This window comes from Notolepis coatsorum (assembly GCF_963971535.1).
Source record: "Notolepis coatsorum genome assembly, contig: SCAFFOLD_380, whole genome shotgun sequence".
Taxonomy (NCBI): domain Eukaryota; kingdom Metazoa; phylum Chordata; class Actinopteri; order Aulopiformes; family Paralepididae; genus Notolepis; species Notolepis coatsorum.
This window is the reverse complement of record NW_028173899.1, coordinates 45,132-63,362: the sequence shown is the minus strand read 5'-3', so window position 1 is coordinate 63,362 and position 18,231 is coordinate 45,132. Positions and strand designations below refer to the sequence as shown.

Below are 18,231 nucleotides of genomic sequence, written 5' to 3'. Positions count from 1 at the left end.
GCAGGAAGCAGATCCATGTATTAAGATAAGATACGGTATTCCTTTATTGGTCCCCTTGGGGAAATTCAGGCATCATAGCAGCATGGGGAGCGGGGGGGGGGTACAGGTAGTAAAAAAGCAGTGTAAACAATATAACAAATCAATATAATTAACTAAGTATTGTACGTGGATGTGCATGTGAGTGTGCACGCAAAAACATTCATCCACGCTTGTTTGTATGTGTGAGACAACATTGTTATCAGTTTTGCGTGTTTTGGCTAGGAAGGTCTGTGTGTGTGTATGCCTGTCTTTGCCCTGTATGCACGTGCCTGTGTTATTTGAGTCTGTGTGTTGGTGTGTGCGTGTGTGTCTATATTGTAAGACAGGCACTCATTAAAGAAGCCAGTAAAAGCTGTCTTGCAGCCTCGGTACAGCGAGACCAGCTGCTGTAGTCCTAGCTACCGGTTTAATATCACCAGCTAGAGCTCGACTCTTTACCGATCACGTGCACAAATACACACACGCACGCGCGCACACACACACACACACACACACACTCTCCATCACAGTTGTTTACATATGCACGCACATACACACACGCACAGATCCGGGCCTATAAAACAGGCTTATTTGAAAGCTCTAATAACAGGCTGGGGGCTTTTAAAGAAATAATAATCATTGAAATATGTAGAAAGAATGTCAACATGTGCACTGGGCTGGCTGTGTGTGTTTTAGAAGAAAAAACAACTCCTTCCTCCTCAGACTCACTCAACCGACTCCCTCGCTGAAGGTGTGACGAGGAAAGCAAAACAGGAGGGAGAGAGGGAGGTAGAGGAGAGAGGGAGGAGGATGTAGAAAGAGAGGGATGGAGGGAGATAGAGAGGGAGGTAGAGGAGAGAGGGGGAGGAGGTAGAAGGAGAGAGGGAGGGAGGGAGGTAGAGGGAGGAGGAGGTAGAAAGAGAGAGGGATGGGGGGAGGAGGAGGTAGAAAGATAGGGATGGAGGGAGGAGGAGGTAGAAAGAGAGGGATGGAGGGAGATAGAGAGGGATTGGGGGAGGGAGGAAGGTAGAGGAGAGATGGAGGAGGTAGAGAGGGAGGGAGGGAGGTAGAGAAGAGAGGGAGGAGGATGTAGAAAGAGAGGGATGGAGGTAGAGAGAAGTAGAGTCCTGATGGACCAGCAGCAGAGATGGACAGTAAATGAAGAGAAATTGTACCTGTCCTTTATTTAACCAGGTAAATCTCACTGAGATTAAGGGCGTTTTCTCATTAGGAACGGTTGGTCCGCTCCGTCCTCGAGAGCGATAGCCCCCCCTCTGGCCTGCTTTCACACTACAATCTCGTTTCGTTCCCAAGCACAAGAGGAGAGCAGGACAGCAGGTTGCGTATGCCATACCTAGTTGGTTTGCTATAGCTAGCGTTTCAACCCTTCTTGCTCTCGGATAAAGCATTTCGGGTCAAATGAGATAGAATGACGTGCTTTACCGGCAGCGCTATCATCTCTCCCTCTCAGGCACACACTCGCCCAACACGCACACGCATACACACAGAGACGGAGAAGCATGTGAGAATGAAGAGAGCCTTAACCGATTTGCGGCCAACCACGTATATATATGTGATTGGGAGCCAGCGCTTGACGGCCAACCACGTACAGTATATATACATGATAAGCTTGTTTTTGTTTTTATTCCATTTTAATATCCCGGATGTTGTCACAGAGCTGTATTTTGGCTGGAAAAGGCATATTGGGACTCCGAAAGTGCAGTACCGGCCAGATCCTGGTATTGGCGCTGTCTCGAGAATGCAGTTTCCCCTGTTGCAGACCGAGTGTCAAATTTTTTTCGCTCCGGGTTAGCTTTTCTGTTAGCCTAAAGCTATGGCTTCACCAGATCGCCTGGAATACTTTTTGCGACGCCGAATTCAGTATGCAGTAAAGGAATATAGCATCAGCCAATGGACATATCGATCTACCAGATGGCGATCAAATAACTGGGAAATTCTTTTTGGAATCCAACCGGCCACAGGTAAGAGCGATTTGACGTCAATTTCAGTCTGATTGGGCCTTGTTCTCATAGCCATCCACCCGGTCAGCGTATGATGTTGCAATAACAAATGCTGTTATTGGTAATCAATAATCGGAAACAGAAACTCAAGCTGACCTCAGTCTAATCCCAATGGCCCCGAATGTGTTAAGGTGGTATTGAGAGGGCACATTATATTTTATGATAAGATATAATGTGCTCTCGGTTCGAGCCCAGCTCTCGGCGTTGCTACCGGCTGGCCGGTCGTTCATACTAACACAATTGGCAAGTGTTAGAGGGTGGGAAAGCCGGTGGGTGGGGATTGGACGTTGTGGACAGCGACTCCTACAGGTCGGTTTGGTGACGCCGGTGCGGCGGAAGCAGGAAGTAGCGGGGGCAGCGTGAGCCTCCCACGCGTTACTCCTCGCCACAGAGTTCGAGCTGCTGCGGTGAAAAGATGCGACAGGCTGCCTCCTTGTGTACCGGAGGGGACACGTGATGCAAGGCTTCTGTCCTCACTACAACCGACCAGTGGGAGGCATAGTCTAGCAACGTTCAAGACAGGGGAGGGAAGAATTGGATAATACGAAATTGGGATGGGAGAAAAATAGAAAATGGGGAGAAAAAGTGGATTCATTAGAGCCTTTAGCACAATATATAAGACAATCCCAATCCATAGAACCTATCGTAATCAAGGGCACACAACAAAAAATTTGTTTATATGCGGACGATGTAATATTGTTCATGAAAAACCCCAACACCACATTGCCTCATCTGCTCAAGTTGATTGAGGACTTTGGTGATTTATCGGGATTTAAGATAAATTGGCCGAAGTCGGCTTTCCTTCCACTTAACACCCCTGCAAAAAAAGATACAACCCTCCCAGGACAGATACCGATGGTAAAACATTTCAGATGCTTGGGAGTGGAAATATTCCCTACCATAAGACAAACGGTGAAGCACAACTACACAAAAATCCAAAACAAAATCAAAGACGACCTTGATAGATGGGCAAAACTTAAAAACACAGTACAAGCACGGATATCAATAGTTAAGATGGATGTACTACCTAAAATCAACTTCTTCTGTTCAATGCTACCGTTACCCCCTCCAGAGGGTTACTGGAAAAGATTACACTCCTCCACATACAAATTTATTTGGAATAACAAACCACCACGTATAAAAAGATCCACCGCACAGAGAAATAAAGCAGATGGTGGCATGGCATTTCCAGATTTTTTCCTATATTTTAAGGCGTACTCATTAAGTCCATTGACAACATGGTTTGACTCCCAAGCATTAGCATCTTGGAGAAAAATAGAAGAAAACATAGTAGCCCCACATAGACTGAAGGACATAGCATACACTAAACTACCAATCAAGCACTGTGAACGAAAATTTGGCCCCATAATTACTCATGCGATCCGGATATGGCGTGAATCACACAAAAGAAATCCTAACCCACAAGAATGGCACAATCATACTCCCTTATTCAATAACAATGCTCTCTTAATTGGAAAACGACCTATAAGATTCCCTATATGGGAAGAGCAAGGCATACACTCATTAGGGGATGTTTTTAACAAACAGGGTTTTTGTAGTGATAAAGAAATACGCAAAAAATGTAATCTCACCAAGTCCACATGGCTTTTTCACAAACAGTTAGAGCTATGTTTGAAGTCTCACGGTGTTCCATTAGACAGACCAATTGAACACCACAGATACCACAAATTCTTCTACTCAAGAGAGACATCGAGAGGTTTTGTTTCAGAATTTTATCATCAATTACTAACGTCCTCGTATGAAACCCTCCAACTTGACTCTGTCTGGAGGAGGGATATACCAGACCTGGAAAATGACTTTGATTGGCAAGGAGCCTGGGCAAATGTCCGACTTACATCAAGGAACCCGGATCATCAACAAATCAATCTTAACTATATTCACAGGACATACTTGACTCCTATAAGACTGTGCCGAATGGGGCTCAAACAAGATTCCAAATGCACCCAATGTACAAATGGGGACGAAGGGACATTTATGCACATGTATTGGGACTGCTCACCAGTTAAGGCATTCTGGAAAGATGTGACCCAACAAATATCAAAACTCGTATCTTGGAATATACCTGTACACCCCTCGGTATTGCTGTTGAATGATGTTTTTGAGTTTGCAGTGAATCCACAGCTAAAGAGATTGGTTTTATCGGGTATCACAGTAGCCAAAAAGTTGATCGCATCACGCTGGTTTCAACCGGAAAAAATGTGCCGTAAAGTTTGGTTTCTTACATATCTCGATGTAATTTACCATGAAATATCTACAGCAAGAATTCTGGGTCTCAATGAATCCAAAATGTCAATGTGGTTAGAAGTGGTGGAGAGAATAAAAGCTAGCTTATAATGGTAGTGTCTGGTTAGGTGCGAGGGATAGTGGAGGTACTTCTCAAGGTGGGGTCCGGGAGGGGGGGGTTCGAGCTGAGCATATGTGTGTAGTTTTTTTTTTTAGATAACAGGTATTATGGGTATATCTTATATAAAACAACTAACTAAAAGGTGATCTCATTGGATGTGCCCTGACAATTAATGCTTGTATATCTTATCGTGTGTTGTCATGTTTGTTTATGTTTGTTTAAAAAATAATAAAAAAATAAAATACAAAAAAAAAATATATATAATGTGCTCTCTCAATACCACCTTAACCTCTTAAGCCCGACGGTACCGGTCCTAACATGACATCACGTCATAAATCAACCTCTCCAGACTGTCTGACAAAAGTATCGTTTTTTTTGTCAAACGTATTCAAGTATAAACATCATAACCATGTCACAACAGCAGTTATAATGTATATTAATCTCCCCGTTGCAAAATAATCCAGTCTCGTTTTCTAGATTGTGAGATATGATGTCTTATATGCATATGCGCAAATCGTTTGGGTTACTCGCCTGAAACCTATATTATTTCCATATAGATGTATACCATATACCATATAGATGTTTCCACACAAAGTCATCAAGGGGGTGGGGGGGGGATCGTTTTACGAAGCTGCGCAAAAGCATGTTTTAGGTTCGGTAAAATAGACCTAAAATAGACCTTACCTTTGTCAGAAGGTACTCCAAAATGAATAATCCCAGTAGCAAATCGGTGTGCTGCTAACTTTGAGGGGGAGGGGGTTCCTGCAGCCCGAGGCACTGATAGACAACTGAGAGACCCAGTTCAAAAGGTCGGCAATACTGCCACCTGTCGGGATTCGATCATCATTGCAATTTTACCGTAGGCAGTGGTGCCAGGGAGACACAGGCAGGTCCGCGCAAGTGTTTTAAATGGGAAAATAAAAAAGGATCTAAACCCGAACTATCTCGTGTTTGGCGTTCAACGCTTGGATTCTAAACCCGAACTATCTCGGGTTTGGCGCAGAATGAGTTAATATAAGACCTAAATGGATGGATGGACGGACGGACGGATGGACGGTGCTTATACCCATCTTAGCACCCATGTGTATGTTCTGATCTCTGTGTGTGTGTGTGTGTGTGTGTGTGTGTGTGTGTGTGTGTGTGTGTGTGTGTGTGTGTGTGTGTGTGAGAGTGAGAGAGTGAGAGAGTGAGGCAGCTGTGTGCTCGTGGTTAGGGTGTGTAGGGAGGATCTGAACGGCATGGCACAGCATGATAAAAATACCTCCTGTGGCACCGTGCCAGTTCCTGACCAGAGAGAGGACACCAAGGCTGTGTTGATTGATGGACCTGAGCATCCCTCCCTCACTAGCTGTGCTGGGGTGGGTGTGTGTAAGAGAGACGTGGAGAAAGAAAGAATGAATCTATCTGTGTGGTAATATCCTTTCTGATTAACCTCTCACCTTCTTTCTCTCCCCCGCCCCTTCTTTATCTTCTCTCACTCTCTTTCTCTCCTTTCTCTCTCTCCCCCTCACTTCCTTCTCCCTGTATCCTCTCCCTCCCTCTATGTACCTCTCTCCATCTCTCTTTCCTCCCCCCCCCCCCCCTCTCTCTCTTTCCCTCTCTCTCTCCTCTCTAGGTACTGAAGGTGTTGTGTGTATTGGGCTCCAGTGGAGAGCTGAGGTGGAGTGATGAGGATCAGGTTCTGTCCCATGAAGAGGTTCTGACCCACCTCCTGTCCCTGGCTCTCAAGTCCACCCACAGGTCAGACCCCACAGACACACAAACACCACTACTTCCCCCTGGCATCATTCACAGAGGCCCGCTACACTATCAGTGTGGTGGTGGTGATGGTGGTCGTGGCGCAGCTGTTGGCTGGATATCTGGTGTCCATGATAGTCAAACCAATCAATGAATAGGTGTGCACAGTGTGGAAGAGACCATTCCCAATCAGAATGGAAATTCTTCACCATACATGTGATCACTAGCTTTGTACAGTATGTGCTAGCTATGTATCCTTTTACATATCTGTAGATACTATATCTATCTGTACATATACCTTACCTACTCTTACTAGTTACGCTGCCGGCCAGTATGACTACTACCATACTGTTTATACCTGTATCACTGTACATATTAATATTACAACTCTGTACATACAGTACATCTGATTAGCACTACACTCAGTTGTATTAATTTATATTTTATACCCAGTTTAATCACCTGTATATTGCATTTTACTATTGCACTTTACATTTGTTACATTTGCACTCTGGTTGGATTCCAAACTTATTTCCGTTGCACTGTACTTGTGCTGTACAGATGCAGCCATTCATTTTCCTAACCATTTTGCCGTGACGAGCGCACAGTGGTCTAACGGCATGGCAATTAATTAGGAAACCAGGTTTCTGTTCTGTTATATGCCCGCCAGGAGGCGCAAAGTCTGTTAACTTCATTAGACGGCCCGACGCGCACCTGTCTGTTCATTCATCACGAGGAGCGATCACAACGCTGTTATTGTAATGCTTTTTGGTAACAATAAGTTTGTTTAAACACGCAATGTTGCTGAATAAAATAATTAAAGAGTTAAAACCTGTCAAATCAGTAGTCAACATGTATATTTTCAGCATCACGTTTGTTTACCAGTTATTAGTGTAATATAACATTATAGATTCTCAATGCATTTTCTGTGTGAGACCGTGGCTTAGCAGGATTATCCCCGTCTCCGAGTCTAAGCCATGTCTCATAACCTGGTGAATTGGGTTTGAATCCCATTTTTTTTTATATAATTCATTTATAAAATGAAATGGTGGTGTTCTGGCAACGTGTTTGGCTAAATACAGTACATGTACTGTAATGCCTCGTTTTATTAAATGTCCTTTGGGCGATAACAGCGAACCAACATTGGAGTCGTCATTGCGACACACGAGCGAGAGAGAGAAAGAGAGAGAGAGACTCATCTGCGTCGATAGAGGACACAATTCTTTGTGCAGATGACGCAAGATATTCACCAGAAGTGGATTAAGAATACCAACAGGAATGGAAATTTAGTCTGCACTAAAACACAAGTCAATTTCACATACTGTGATTATGACTGTGCCAGATTTACAGATGAAGTCAAGTTGGAATTATACACGTTATGATAAAAGGTTCTTCATTTACAATCCTGCCCGTTTTGCGCAATCATAATTTTAAAGTCGGGACTAGATCTTTCCCGCGAACGGATACTTTGTCACCACAGAGTTTTATTTTATGTAATTGGTGCGAGTTCGGTCACGTATTTTGTGCTCGACCAATAGCAGCTCTCTTTGTTGCCAAGTTACAGACCACAAGACATTGTGTAAACGGTAACGTGATGTTAGCATGTCATCCACGGAGTACATCTCGACAAAATAGGTTTCTAAACAATGTTATATGCATATACGCTACTTGCTATAGCAAGCGATTGGATACAGCTGTGAAACGGGCCATAACGTACGTGTTATTAACCATACTGTACATTTGAATCATATCCCCTTCTCTCTACACCAACAACACAGCATTGCACACGCTGTGAAAACGTCTTGAATGTTATTGTCATGGTAAATAATGACAATACATTTTAATCTAATCTAATGTGTTGGGAAATGCGCTCCGCCTGCTTCTGATATACTTAGATGAGTCCCTGATGTTAGTGGTCATCTGTATGATGGGATATCACATGAGCTGAACGGTTTCTACGATCCTGTTGCGCCACAAGAGATACAAAAAGCATACCTCAACGACTGATCTGATCGTTGTGCCAATTCCCTATGTGTGTCACGGCCCTGGTCGCTGCGCTCTCCTTCTGGCCTTCTCCTCTGGCTCTGATACATGTGGAGTCGCCGGCCGCGTCTTCTTTTGAAGAAGAAGAAGAAGAAGAAGAAGAAGAAGAAGTCTTTATTTGTCATGCTGATTTTGACACACACACATGCGATGAGCGACCCACAGGAACACACACATGCACTGAGTCGCTGAATGAAATGTTCTCTGCACCTCCCATCCCGTCATCCTTCCCCCCCCAAGGGCAGCCGGGAGCAGACAAGGGCTGCGGCGTTGGGCCGCGCCCGGGGACCAATCCAAGTGCTCCTATCCGTCTTCATCAGGGACGCAACAGCATTAGTGATCTGTTGTGCATGTTTTTCCATTGGGTTTTTCTTATCGGGAGGGGACACCCTTGCGAGCACGGGGAGAACATGCAAACTCCACACAGAAAGGCCCGGGAGATACCCCACCTGGGTACCTGGCAACACGGCAACCTGGTCCCCAAGCGGGAATCAAACCCAGGACCTTCTAGCTGTGAGGCGACATGTGTTAACCACTACACCACCTTTTCACCTGACGGCGAGGGGTTTCATTGGAACGTCTTGACCGAGCTAGAAGTGCCACTACCGGGAAGTGCGCTTACCTCTTCACCAACCAGATGCCCCTTTCCCTCCTAAGTTACACCGACTACTTAATAACATCCACCCTTTTCCATCCAAAAACGCTTCCCCCTGACCCCAGCCCCTATGATCAGCCTAGCATTCAGGAGGGGAATGTCCATTACGGTTCCTATGTTATTGGGTTTCAAGTCAAATGCAGGTATTGAGTTTCAAGTCAAATGCATGAAGGGGAGGCAACCGCATGACCCCAAAATGGCCGTCCTCACCTGCAAAAAGACGGCTGCCAAAACAGCCCCAAAGCTATCCCCCCCCCCCCCCCCCCCCCCCATTAGCTTTGATTGATGGGGAGAGACGTGAATGTACAGGAGGGCAAGGTGCAACCACACTCTCTCCCTCCATTACTCTCGGGCTCCTTCTGTCCATGAAAGGACCCTCACATAGCGGTGGCAGGCAGGCTGTCAGGCCTGTATTCAGAGCCAGCGCCCGTGGAGGAGAGATATTGTTTTACTAGGGCTCACCTTCACCCCACACCTGGGCACAGGTGTGTAGCACTGGCCTCTTCATGTATATATATACACACGTGCGTGTCCACATACCGTATGTGCGTACAATTCATTATAGAGCCTGTGTCACACGAGAACCATACACATACACCTATTCGGCACATTGTACTTGTGTGTGGGTGTAGTGTGGGCCCTCGTGACACCTAGTGACAAAGACGCACACCTCCGTCTGACAGGCCACCACTGTGCTTCTCTCGCCCCGGATAAGAGAAAGCCGGCTTGAATAAGGTTTGGATTACAAAGGCCTCTGAGCCCGGGGTAAAGCCCTGGTGCCGGTCACAATCTCAGGGCCCGGGATCTGCTTTCCCTTTGGAGCGGCCCCAAGGTTATGATTAGAGTCTGCTAGGACAGAGATTGGGTTGCTGCCTGCCTCTGTCTCCCGTGTGGCTGAATGGCAGCTCGTCTATTGTGATGCACACTGTAGTGTTGAGTACCAGCACACGTCCTTTGTGGAATGTAAGTCAATACAGTTGATGGATGGATGTGTAGGTGGATGTGTTGTGTGTGCGTGTGGGTGTGGGTGTGTTATGCGTGTGTGTGTCAACACATGTCGGCAGCCTTGGCTATGACGAGTCCTGATATTAAGTCTGTAGACTTTAAGTTGGTGGTTTGAGCGTGTTATGGAAAATGTTAAAGGACAAAAGATGAGCCGTTTGTATAAATCATTCTGAGTCGTTATTAAAAATAGAAAACATAGTTTATTTCATCTGTGGCCACAAATGAAAGTTCAGTTTACAATCAGAGACCTCATGTTCGCACATAAGAGTCTGACCAGCAAAGTGACCAAGAGGTCTTGGCAGAACGTACATTAATACACAGAAATAGACGTAACAGATATGGCTGAAAGTATAAAATGGCCCAGTTAGGAGAATCAACCTTGGCTAGGCGGTGATGTTCACAATGTTCCTAACTGATTAGGTCAAAAGTCATCCTCTCTCTGGAGTCCGGAGTCCTTAAAGGAACAGTCGAATAAAATGATATCTCAACACAGATCTATAATGACATGATGCTATTTTCTACGACAAGCTCTGCAGTATTGATGCACCGATGTGGTTTTTAAAGGGGAAATTGACTGAAATAAATGTTTGTGTTCAGAACTTTTGTTCACTAGACACGTGAATTAAGCAAAGCTCTACCTGTATAAAGGTAACAAAAAGCGGTCCTCGCTCTACAAGGGTGGAAGGGACTTCCCACCACAGTCAGGACGGCTGGAACCCGACTAATGTTCCGCTGTCGACTAAAAACACACTTCTTCAATATAAATATGAAATGAAAAATTACAATAATAATAACCATTGTGGGCGGCTGGGTGGCGCAGCGGACATTGCGCTCGTCACCAACGCAAGAGACACCGGGTTCGACTCCGGCTGTCGCCGTTGCCTCCGGCTTGGGCCAGCCGTCATACTAACTCAATTGGCAGAGTTAGCGGGTGGAAGTCGATGGGTGGTAATCTGGACGTTGTAAACAGCAACTCCTACAGGTCGGTTGGGGACGCGTGTATCACTTCCGCAACGGATTTAGTCGGATTTCGGTTTCCGGGTTCGCCTAATTGGCCACTAAGCCCACGTGACCGCTAGCACGCCCCCCTTACCCCGCTTACACCTGAGAGTCACACACAGCTAGCGGCAGCCAGAGAGCCTTGCTACTACTAGCCGAGTGATGAATGAAGCTCTATCTGTTTCACCTAACAGCACTATTGCTCCGTGATCATAGCCATCCATCTCTAAAGCTAACCACTATTTGTAAAAGCCACAACCACGTTACCATAATGTAATAATGTAAATCATTGTGTCGTTGTACATATTGTGTATACACCGTTAGAAGCTAACGTAGCTTAGCTTGGTAGCTATTGTTGTGCTAACGCCATACCACGACACCCAGCTTGTTAGCCAGCATGAATGCCCGATGTTTGATTGATTGATTGATTGAAAACTTTATTAACAGATTGCAGAATGGGTACAATACAGTACAGCTCAATACACACAATTGTTAAGGGGATGCAGACCAGAGAAAGACTTTCGTCTTGTTTACATCAGGGTCCCCCATTTTCAATTCATCAGGACATATATGACATACATGACATACAGATAGTCAGTACTGCTACATCTATACATTTATGACATACCAGATTTGCAAATACAGTACTGTTTGTGATACAGAAGGAGTCAGGAAAAGGGAGTATATACATTTGACGTAGAAACTGTACATTGGAGGAGGTTGGGTGGGGGGGGGTTGGGTACACTGGGATATTGACAACCATACTGGGTAATCTACATTGGAGGTGGTTGGGGGGGGGGGGGCACACTGTATAAACAAGCAAAACTGTACATTGAGGGGGGGGGGGGGGGAGACACTGTACAAACAAACAAAATTGTACATTGGACTATTGACAACCATACTAGGTAAATTACTGTACATTGGCAAAACTGTACATTGAGGGGGGGGGGGGGGGGGAGACACTGTACAAACAAACAAAATTGTACATTGGACTATTGACAAAACCATACTAGGTAAATGACTGTACATTGGAGGGGGTTGGGTTAGGATATTTACAGGGGCCAGTGTTGAATTGCAGTCTCCCGTAGGTGTCCCTTGAGAGAGGTTTTGAAAGTGGGTAGTGATCCACATTCCTTTACAGCTTTGGGTAGGGCGTTCCACATTGATGTGGCATAATTGCTAAACGTGTTTAGTCCCTTATTTGAGCCGAATCTGGGTTTAACATGATTTGTGGAGCTCCCTCTGGTGTTGTGATCGTGGTATTCACTGACCTTTGGGAAGTATTTTGCCATGTACATGGGTACCTTGGTCGTGTAGTGTATCTTGTAGACCAGGCCCATTGCAAGTTGCTGTACTCTGTCGTCTACTCTAAGCCATCCTAGGTTGTCAAAGTGGGCAGGGGTGAGGTGGGTTCTAGGAGTAAGGTCAAGCAGTAGTCTGACCAGTTTGTTTTGAGATGTTTGTAATTTTGTTTTTAGCGCCTTTGAGGTGCTTTGGTACCATGAGGTGCAAGCATAGTCGTAGTACCCCTGAATGAGTGCTCCTGCCAGAGTCTTCAGGGTATTCTTGTTTACCAGAGAGGAGATCCGGTACAAGAATCGAGTTCGTTGGTTGACTTTTTTTATTACATTGGATGCCATTTTGTCACAGGAGAGATTAGCCTCTAGGATGGAACCCAGGTAGGTAATTTCATCTTTCCTTGTGACAATATTGTCACCCACTGTAACTGAGAAGCCGTCGGTCTTGCTGAGTTTGTTATTTGAACCGAAGAGAATGGACTCTGTTTTGCCCATGTGTAATGATAGTTTGTTATCAGCGAGCCATATGCAGATTCTGCCTAGTTCCGAGCTGAGGGTTTTTTCAACCTGTAACTTGTTCTTGTCAGAGACCAGCAGGGCTGAGTCGTCCGCAAACAGGAACAAGTTGCAGTCACAAGCTGACGACATGTCATTTGCATAAATTAGGAACAGTAGCGGTCCTAGTATGCTTCCTTGTGGAACACCACAGCTCACTGTGAGGGGGGGGGATAGTGTACCGTTTACCTCCACCATCTGTTCCCTCCCCTCAAGGTAGGATTGCATCCAGCTCACTGATAGACTATCAAAACCAATTGCTTTTAGCTTGTCAATCAGAATGGAGTGATTGACCGTGTCAAAGGCCTTTTGTAGGTCCAGCATGACCATGCCGCAGTATTTGCCTGCGTCCACCTCTTGTTTGATGTGGTCATTCAAATAGAGAAGGCATGTGTCAGTGGAGTGGGATGTTCTGAAGCCAGATTGGAATTCGTAGATTAGATTTTTTCCGCTAGGTACTTTTCGACCTGTTCGTAGACTATTTTTTCCATGACTTTCGAGATGGAGGTGAGAATAGAAACAGGGCGGTAGTTGCCTGGGTCTAATTTGCTGCCCTTTTTGTGCAGAGGGGTCACCCTCGCAATTTTGAAGTCCTTGGGGACGTGTCCCTGTTTTATGGAGAGGTTTATTATGTGTGTGATGATTGGGGTGATGGCGGCTGCTGAGTCTCTGAGGAATTTGGAGGGGATGTTGTCATGGCCAGTGGCCTTGTTAGGTTGGAGGGCGCTCAGTTTATTGAGTACCTCATCTGTTGTTACCATTTCCAGCTTGAAGTCGTCCTTGCGGACCCCTAGGTTTTTGTAGTAAGCTACTATGTGTTCTACCCCATAAAGCCCTGAGTGGGAGGGTAGTTTGTTTACCAGTGTTGTGGCTATGTTTGTGAAGAAAATGTTTAAGTAATTGGCTACATCCAGCTTGTCTGTGATGAGCCTGTTGTCCGTTTTTATGTTTATGTTTGAGAATCTGGTTTTAAGTTTTTTACTGCATCCTAGTTGATTATTGAGTAATTTCCAAAGTTCACATGGTTTGTTTTTGTTTTCCTCAGTTTTGTCATTGATGAAATTCTTTTTTGCAGTTTTGATCATGGAGTTTACGTCGTTTCTTAGTCTGTTTCTTTCTAGTTTGAGTTCAGTCACGTGGGCTTGGAGTTCACTGCTCGTGCTTTTAGTAAGCTTTGACTGACTTTTACGAAACTCAGAGCATTTTTTGTCTCTGGTTTTCATAGCGGCCAGTATTTCGGAGTGCATCCACGGCTCAGCGCGATTTTTTACCCTGGTGGTTCTTAGGGGGCCATGTCGTTTAGTATTGTTGAGGATTTGGTTTTGAAACCAAGCCATGTTTCTTCAACCAGTGTACCATTGAGTTCATCTGTAGAAGGCATAGACGCAGGTCGCTTGTTGGCCGGCATGAGTGCCCGATTTGGGGTGGTTCTCTCCTCTTTGTGTGCCTTTGTCCTTGCGGGTGTTCTGCCGGGGGAGCTTGTGGAACGCGACAATAGTGGTGGTTGTAGGGTGTTTGAGCTTGTAGCGCTAGTTAGCGCATAGCTATCGTTAGCTTCTAACTGTGTATACACAATATGTACAACGACACAATGATCAAACACCTTATAAATACTATTGTCATGTCCATAAGTTCCCTGGCAGAATACTTGTGAGGACAAGGGTATACAAGGAGGAGAGAACCATTTTAAATCGGGTATTCATGCTGGCTAACAAGCTGGGTAGCTATGAGCTAACTAGCGCTACAAGCTCAAACACCCTACAACCACCACTATTGTCGCGTCCACAAGCTCCCCCGGCAGAACACCCGCAAGGACAAAGGCACACAAAGAGGAGAGAACCACCCCAAATCAGGCACTCATGCCGGCCAACAAGCGACCTGCGTCTATGCCTTCTACATCGGCATTCATGCTGGCTAACAAGCTGGGTGTCGTGGTATGGCGTTAGCACAACAGCAGCTACCAAGCTAAGCTACGTTAGCTTCTAACGGTGTATACACAATATGTACAACGACACAATGATTTACATTATTACATATGGTAACATGGTTGTGGCTTTTACAAATAGTGGTTAGCTTTAGAGATGGATGGCTATGATCACGGAGCAATAGTGCTGTTAGGTGAAACAGATAGAGCTTCAGTCATCACTCGGCTAGAAGTAGCAAGGCTCTCTGGCTGCCGCTAGCTGTGTGTGACTCTCAGGCGTAAGCGGGGCAAGGGGGGCGTGCTAGCGTAGGGTCACGTGGGCTTAGTGGCCAATCAGGCGAACCCGGAAACCGAACTCCGACTAAATCCGTTGCGGAAGTGATACACGCGTTGGGGACGCCTGCACAGCAGAGACAGGAAATGGCGGGGGTAGTGTGAGCCTCCCATGCGTTACACCTCGCCAATGAGAGTCCGCGCTGGCAGGTAAAAAGATGTGACAGGCTGCCTCCTCGTGTATCGGAGGGGACACGTGATGCAAGGCTTCTATCCTCCCTACAACCGGCCAGTGGGGGGCATATGCGAGCAACGTTCAAGACAGGGGAGGGAAGAATTGGCACAGTGGAATTGGGATGGGAGAAAAATAGAAAAAAATTGAGAAAAAGTGGATCAAAAAAATTTATTATAATAACCATTGTACTGCTACCAAGCAATCTACTTTGCCTATATTATTACCTACTATGCTAATATGCACTCAAGTCTGTAGCACTCAAGTTCGACACTGTTTGACGAACAATGTTACTTACCCTTAGCTGCCAGAGTTGTGCCCTTCCTGCTGACTTGTCGTATAGAACTTGTAAGTCGCTTTGGATAAAAGCGTCAGCTACATGACTAAATGTAAAAATGCTAATTCCACAATTGGCCAAATCATCTGAAAAAATAAAACCAGGTCGATACCAATTGTGCTTTTTAAAGCGTGTATCCACTAGGGCTGTCTTAAATACTTCGAAGTTTCGAAGCTTCGTTCGATGGGCATGGGATTCGAACGGGAAAATAACATTTGAATATATATTTAAAAAAAAAATGCAAAATCTTCCGCCTCCAATGCAACTAACGAAGGTAATAATAATAATAATAATTTAGGACCTGCTCAGAGGTCATCAATCGGCACGCATGCGATGCATGCATGCGATTCGTCTCTGCGATTAACCCATCCCGTCGTCCTTCCCCCCAAGGGCAGCCGGGAGCAGACAGGCATCAACGTGAGCCACGCCAGGGGACCAATCCAAGTGCTCCTGTCCGTCTTCGTCAAGGACGCCACAGCGTTAGCGATCTTGTTGTTGTGCATGTTTTTCCATTGGGTTTATCTTATCGGGGGGGAAACCCTTGCGAGCACGGGGAGAACATGCAAACTCCACACAGAAAGGCCTGGGAGATACCCCACCTGGGTAACTGGCAACACGGAAACCTGGTCCCCAAGCGGGAATCGAACCCTGGACCTTCTTGCTGTGAGGCGACAGTGTTTGACCACTACACCACCGTGCCGCAGGTTGCAACATAATTATGTAATGTAATGTTGTTGGCTGTGTAACGGAGAGCCGTAAATGAGGCCGCCCGACTCATTATTAATTAATTTAATTAATTAATCCAATCCAATCCACTTTATTTATAGAGCACATTTAAAAACAACAAGGTTGACCAAAGTGCTGTACAAGTCCCACAACATAAGCTTAAAAAAATTAAAATTAAAATTATTATTATTATTAATTAATTAATTTTTTTATCTCGAAGCCCCGAAGCTTCGATTGCCATAAAAAGCTTCAAAGGTCAGCCCTAGTATCCACTGATACCAACCGTCTGCCAATATATGGGTTTACCACTAGACTGCAGCCCTGTTAGGGAGGAGAGACCAGCAGCTGGCAAGATTTAGTTGGATCTCTGCCGTTAATGGGTAGCCAGGCACTGTGATGGAGACTGTTCCCATGAATCCCATGTGTTTGTACGTGTGTGATATATGATCTGTGGACTGAAATAAAGTATTTAATGTGTCTTGTGTTTCAGTGTGGAGCTGTTCTGTGCTGCTGTGACCTTGGCCTCTCAGCTGGTGGTTAAACTAGTCAGCTCTGACACCCAGGTAAAGACTGCTACTGATAACCTCCCCTAACCACCCATCCATGTTGACACGCAGCCAATGGGTACAATTATCTCTGGCGACTTTCATTTCTAACTTGCACTTCTTAGGGCCGTGGCCATGGAAACCCTTAATCAAGCATGCATTTCTGCTACTTTCTTCCCAGAACCGAAATGGCAAAGTTCAAGTGAGAAATTGTACTTAATTGTGTTTGTGAGATTAGTGTGGTGGAGATAAAGAGACATTACGTCTCAGACTGTCTTAAAGAGACATTACGTCTCAGACTGTCCCGAAGCCCTATTTTCTGAAAATGTTTCGCCTAAAATACATACCTAAGTAAATGGAATATTGCTCCACTTCTACAAGGTCAATTTGCATGTTATTGGTATCTAGGGACATCTATGGACCTCAGTGAATGTATTACCAGTGTCAGAAATATTGTGTCTATTACTAGGCTTGCTTAAATTGTGATGAAACAAAGGAGAATATGAATTATGATTTTTCTTTGCATCTTTAACAGTGAATAACACCATGCTAAAAATGACCAGACATGAAAAACTGCCACTGATCTCGTTCAGTACCTTCTTGAGATCACGTGTACATGGATTGTGCCAAATCTTATCTTTCAAATGCCCGAGTTCAATTTGGATTTAGTATCACCAGGCGTGCATAAGAACAAATAATGAAATCTACTGTATGTACAGTAGGTTTATTATACTGGCCAGAGTGCCGCCATTTTGAAACTAATTTCAAATCTGATTGTTGCTACATGCTAAAAATAGGGGAGACAAACTAACTGCGCTCCAATATATGTCAATAACGTTATTTTTTGTGGTTTATTATCCCGAGTAATAAGAGTGCATACAGAAGTAAAAAAAAATTATAAAAATGCATACAGAAGTAATTAGCTTGAAGCCCCATAGAGGCTTTTGGGAAGTGTCATTCGGAAAAATTCCAACGCTCATTGAAAGCTCTCGGTGTCCTCTTCAAAATGGCAAAAAAAACTACAATTCTCTGCTATTTTTTTTTCAAAATGGCCGACTTTAGCAAATTAAACAGAAAAAACGAAAACTATCTATCTAATAACACTTTAACCTATTGGTAAACTAACGTATTGATGATAATATACATTATAACTGCTGTTGTGACATGGTTATGCTGTTTATTGAATTTAATTGAATTGAATACTTTATTTTGACACAAATCGTAGGACAAAAAAACATTTTAAAAGACAAGACAATAACAGTGTCAACAACGCTGGTCAAAAATGGATAAAACACAATAAAGCCAAGGCTTGTTTCCATTGTGGTCCATACATGGAACATAAAAAGGCACAGAAACACAAATGGACATGTACACTAGACAGGATACATCCTAAAAATGTGTATAAAAACACCTAACCTGACAACTCATACAGTTAACTAATGTTAAAAGAAAATCCGCAAACCCTTAAAAGCAACTCATGATAAAAGAAATAAAAGCC

General features: G+C 44.6%; 1 protein-coding gene across 1 annotated transcript in view; it reads left to right on the top strand.

Annotated features, from left to right (window-relative positions):
- The window catches only part of LOC311247672 (tRNA (32-2'-O)-methyltransferase regulator THADA-like), a gene marked incomplete at its 5' end in the record, with an annotated part of 165,195 nt that overhangs the window by 120,322 nt on the left and 26,642 nt on the right, over positions 1-18,231 (top strand). The window contains 2 exons of the mRNA XM_084338686.1: positions 6,020-6,144; positions 16,679-16,751. Of these exons, the coding sequence (XP_084194812.1) occupies positions 6,020-6,144; positions 16,679-16,751 (198 nt within the window). The remainder of the gene's footprint in view (positions 1-6,019; positions 6,145-16,678; positions 16,752-18,231) is intronic.